Source organism: Eleutherodactylus coqui, chromosome 2 (genome assembly GCF_035609145.1).
Source record: "Eleutherodactylus coqui strain aEleCoq1 chromosome 2, aEleCoq1.hap1, whole genome shotgun sequence".
Taxonomy (NCBI): Eukaryota; Metazoa; Chordata; class Amphibia; order Anura; family Eleutherodactylidae; genus Eleutherodactylus; species Eleutherodactylus coqui.
Genome location: NC_089838.1, coordinates 87,097,453 through 87,100,718, shown reverse-complemented (window position 1 = coordinate 87,100,718; position 3,266 = coordinate 87,097,453). Strand labels below are relative to the sequence as shown.

Here is a 3,266-nt window from a genome sequence, read left to right as displayed (position 1 = left end):
CCTTGTTCCATTCCGGGAGATTGAGAGTTACGCATTTTACGTATCTCCTTCCCCACATCTACGGAGTTTACGTTCATTATTAGCGTATATTTACGCCGGAACACCCTCTCCGTTATTCATCCATGACGCTTCGATGCCGCGCCAGAGCGACGCGGCATGGAGGCGAGCGCGAACTACTGGGAACTCCCACCTCCGGAGAGGTAAGACATGCTATATAATGTGGAATTGTTTGTATGTTATTTATACTTGATAAAGGCGTTTTATAGAACGCTGAAACGCGTTGTAAAGATCTTGGCTGCAGAGCTATTCCCTGCAGCAAGTTTTGTATTTTTATTCTTTGGAATTAAAACCAGTGAATTATATGTTTAATTACTGTCTGCCACGACAGTTCATATTCATTTTTTCTTTGTAAGAGAAACTTGACAGCAGCGCGGAAAGATTTTTTTGCATTTGGAACTTTAGTCTGGAAGGAAAGAGCTACAAGCTGATTATTCCCACTTCCCTTTTCCAGAGGCAGCAAGGTAACAGGACCAGGGGCGTTGTAATACCGGGATGTTGCGTGGACATAAGCAGAGTGCACTGCAGATAAAATAAAGTAAAATCTTAGCAAAAACCTATCACAGTGTTCTAAATACACAATGTTTCAAAACTTATTTTATATATATTTTTCCCTTCTCCTGTTAGGTACCTTACTGAGTAAACCAGACTAAGGTTAGCTCTTTTTAGTTAGTGCGGTCAGCTTCTTAATGGCAACTGCGTTTTTACCTGCGGGTCACATTTTGTCTGGAATGTAGGTACAAGTCTCCCCTATCATCTTACAGACACTCCCTTTTTTGGCTAAAATCGTACCTAGTTCCATTCTATTTTGAAAAGTCATAGTCGAGGTAGGTCCTATTGGTCGACTAGTCCCTATAAGGCGTCTCTAGTATAATTTATAAACCGCTGTTAATTATAATAAACATAATTAATCTGGTCAACATTTTATTTACCATAATAAATCAGGAAAATTTTTTAAAAAACTCGTCAGGTACCCCCCTTGGCTGTCTTATGACGTCGACGTACATGTGTGCGTCAAAACTATCACCAGGAGCCTCTCCTCTCACTCTAATGTGCTGTACTAGAAGTACATATATACAGTGAGGACGAGCCTCCTGGATCACACAGCACACGATGGCAGCGTACACAAGCCTCCTCCTGGTGATCGCCCTCTGTGCAGCGACAGCTCACTCTCTGAAATGCTACACCTGTACTGAACAACCGACCAACGACCAGTGCCTGACAGAGACAGACTGTAAAAGTGATGAAACGTATTGTCAGACTATGGTGGCCACAGCACCAGCCCGTGGGAAATCGGCTATCATTAAGATGTGCACCTCGTCCTGCACTCCGTATAGTGGCAGCAATAACTTAGGCTCCGGCTTAGTCTCCTGCTGCACCACTGATCTGTGCAACTACAGCGGCGGCGGCAGTGGCGGCGCCAGCGGCGGTGCCAGCATCAGGTCCAGCTGTGCCGCCATCATCCTGGCCCTGGGATCCGTCCTGATCATCGTGAAGAGCTCGGTGCTGTAACCTCAGAGATGTGACACCAGCGCAGAATGTAGAAATAAAGAGACCGTAACTTCAAAAAAAAAAAAAAAAACTCGTCAGGTACCCTCCTTGGCTGTCTTATGACGTCGACGTACATGTGTGGGTCAAAACTATCACCAGGAGCCTCTCCTCTCATTCTAATGTGCTGTACTAGAAGTACATACTAGTAGTGTGCACAGGTACGCACGGCGTGGGACTCCTTAATCTTCACCCACACCAATGTCCCTCCTGGAGATAGTCCTAATGGTGAACACGTCCAGTTCGCCTCACCCTTGCGTCAGGGTTTTCCCACTGCCCGTAAGTCCCTACTCCTAGGAGGGGGGGATCCCTACCTCACCTCAGAGGGAGGCCATGGATTCCCTGGGCTCATTTCCGGGCATCCATACCCTCTATCTGTACAAGTTAACACCCCACAGGGTGTGCCCTCGCCGGAACCTAAGGTCTTCTGCACTATCCCTTGGCAAATGGGAATTCCACTGACAATCCATCTTAGGAGATCGGGGCAGGCACAGTACTAGTACATTTCTCCTTTTCTTTGGTAGCGTATGTGGTTGGCATTATCGGAACTGGCTCTTCATCTTTTTTAAACAAGGGAAATATTGATGAGTTCCCCAAAAATCTCCCTCTACCCTGCCTAATTGCCTGGCAGGTGTAGTTTCCAGGGTAGTCAGTAATACTCTCTCCGGTGCAAAACACTTAAGTAGTTATAGAGTATTCCTTCTTCCATTTCTCACGGACAGTGTAATTAGCGGAAATGTTCGTGAAGAGACTAATAAACCACTCTTCAGCATCTACAGGGAGATCTAGGGGGACCATCCCCGAGTGTAGTCGGGCACTACCGCACACGCAACAGTTAGACTTGTTGCTCCTGTTAGCATTGTACCTCATCAACTCCAACCAGAGATTCTGGTCAGAGTAGCCAGTCGCTACTGTCAAGGTGTCCTCAAAGGTAGGGTCGGCTATGATCATCATGTTCGTCAAGGTCTTTATCTTACGGCGGAGGGGGTTAATTATGGGCATGGGACTAAGTGAAGGCTTCCATTCGGCTGCATCTACCATACCCCTTATTTTAAACTTCCGTAAGGGATCTGTCCTTCCGTGCCGGTATGTCCCCAGACTGTAAGTCCCCCCGTCCCCCGGGTTTGGATCTCCCATGGTTAATGTAAAAACCGCATTAAAACCAAGCAACATACTAAGTTCAAGACACGGGACCACAGTACAATAGTCGAAGGAATATGTGGCTACTTGAGCATTGAACGAGTTACACTAGAAGGTAACCATACCCCCATATCCTTCCGACTAAGGATTCCAGTTGCCACCCTCCTCTCTCACTAGCCCTATCCAGAGTAATGTCCTTGGCACAACTAAGACTGGTCTCCCGGATCTGAAGCTTTCTTACAGTGTGAAGCATGGATGGATCCATGTAAGTCTTTCGGCTAGTTTCACAGCTGTGGCAGTAGTCAGAAGCACCTGGTAGGGGCCATCAAATCGGGGCTCAGGAGGGTGCTTCCTGGGGAACTTCTTGATGCGCACCCAATCCCCAGGCTGCAAGATATGTGTCCCAGTGTCTGCCTCTGAGTCTGGAAGAGAACACCTGTGTACCTTTGTTTACCTCATTCACTTCCGGTACCCTGTATCTGCAGATTACCTCATTCATGAGCTTCTGTGTGGTTATCTGC

The 3,266-nt window shown here is 47.0% G+C and overlaps 1 protein-coding gene across 1 annotated transcript; it reads left to right on the top strand.

Moving 5' to 3' along the window:
• Positions 1 to 1,170: 1,170 nt before the first annotated feature.
• On the top strand, positions 1,171 to 1,569 carry LOC136609999 (secreted Ly-6/uPAR-related protein 1-like). The gene has a single exon (XM_066589272.1). The coding sequence runs from the start codon at positions 1,171 to 1,173 to the stop codon at positions 1,567 to 1,569; it is 399 nt and encodes a 132-aa protein (XP_066445369.1).
• Positions 1,570 to 3,266: the final 1,697 nt, after the last annotated feature.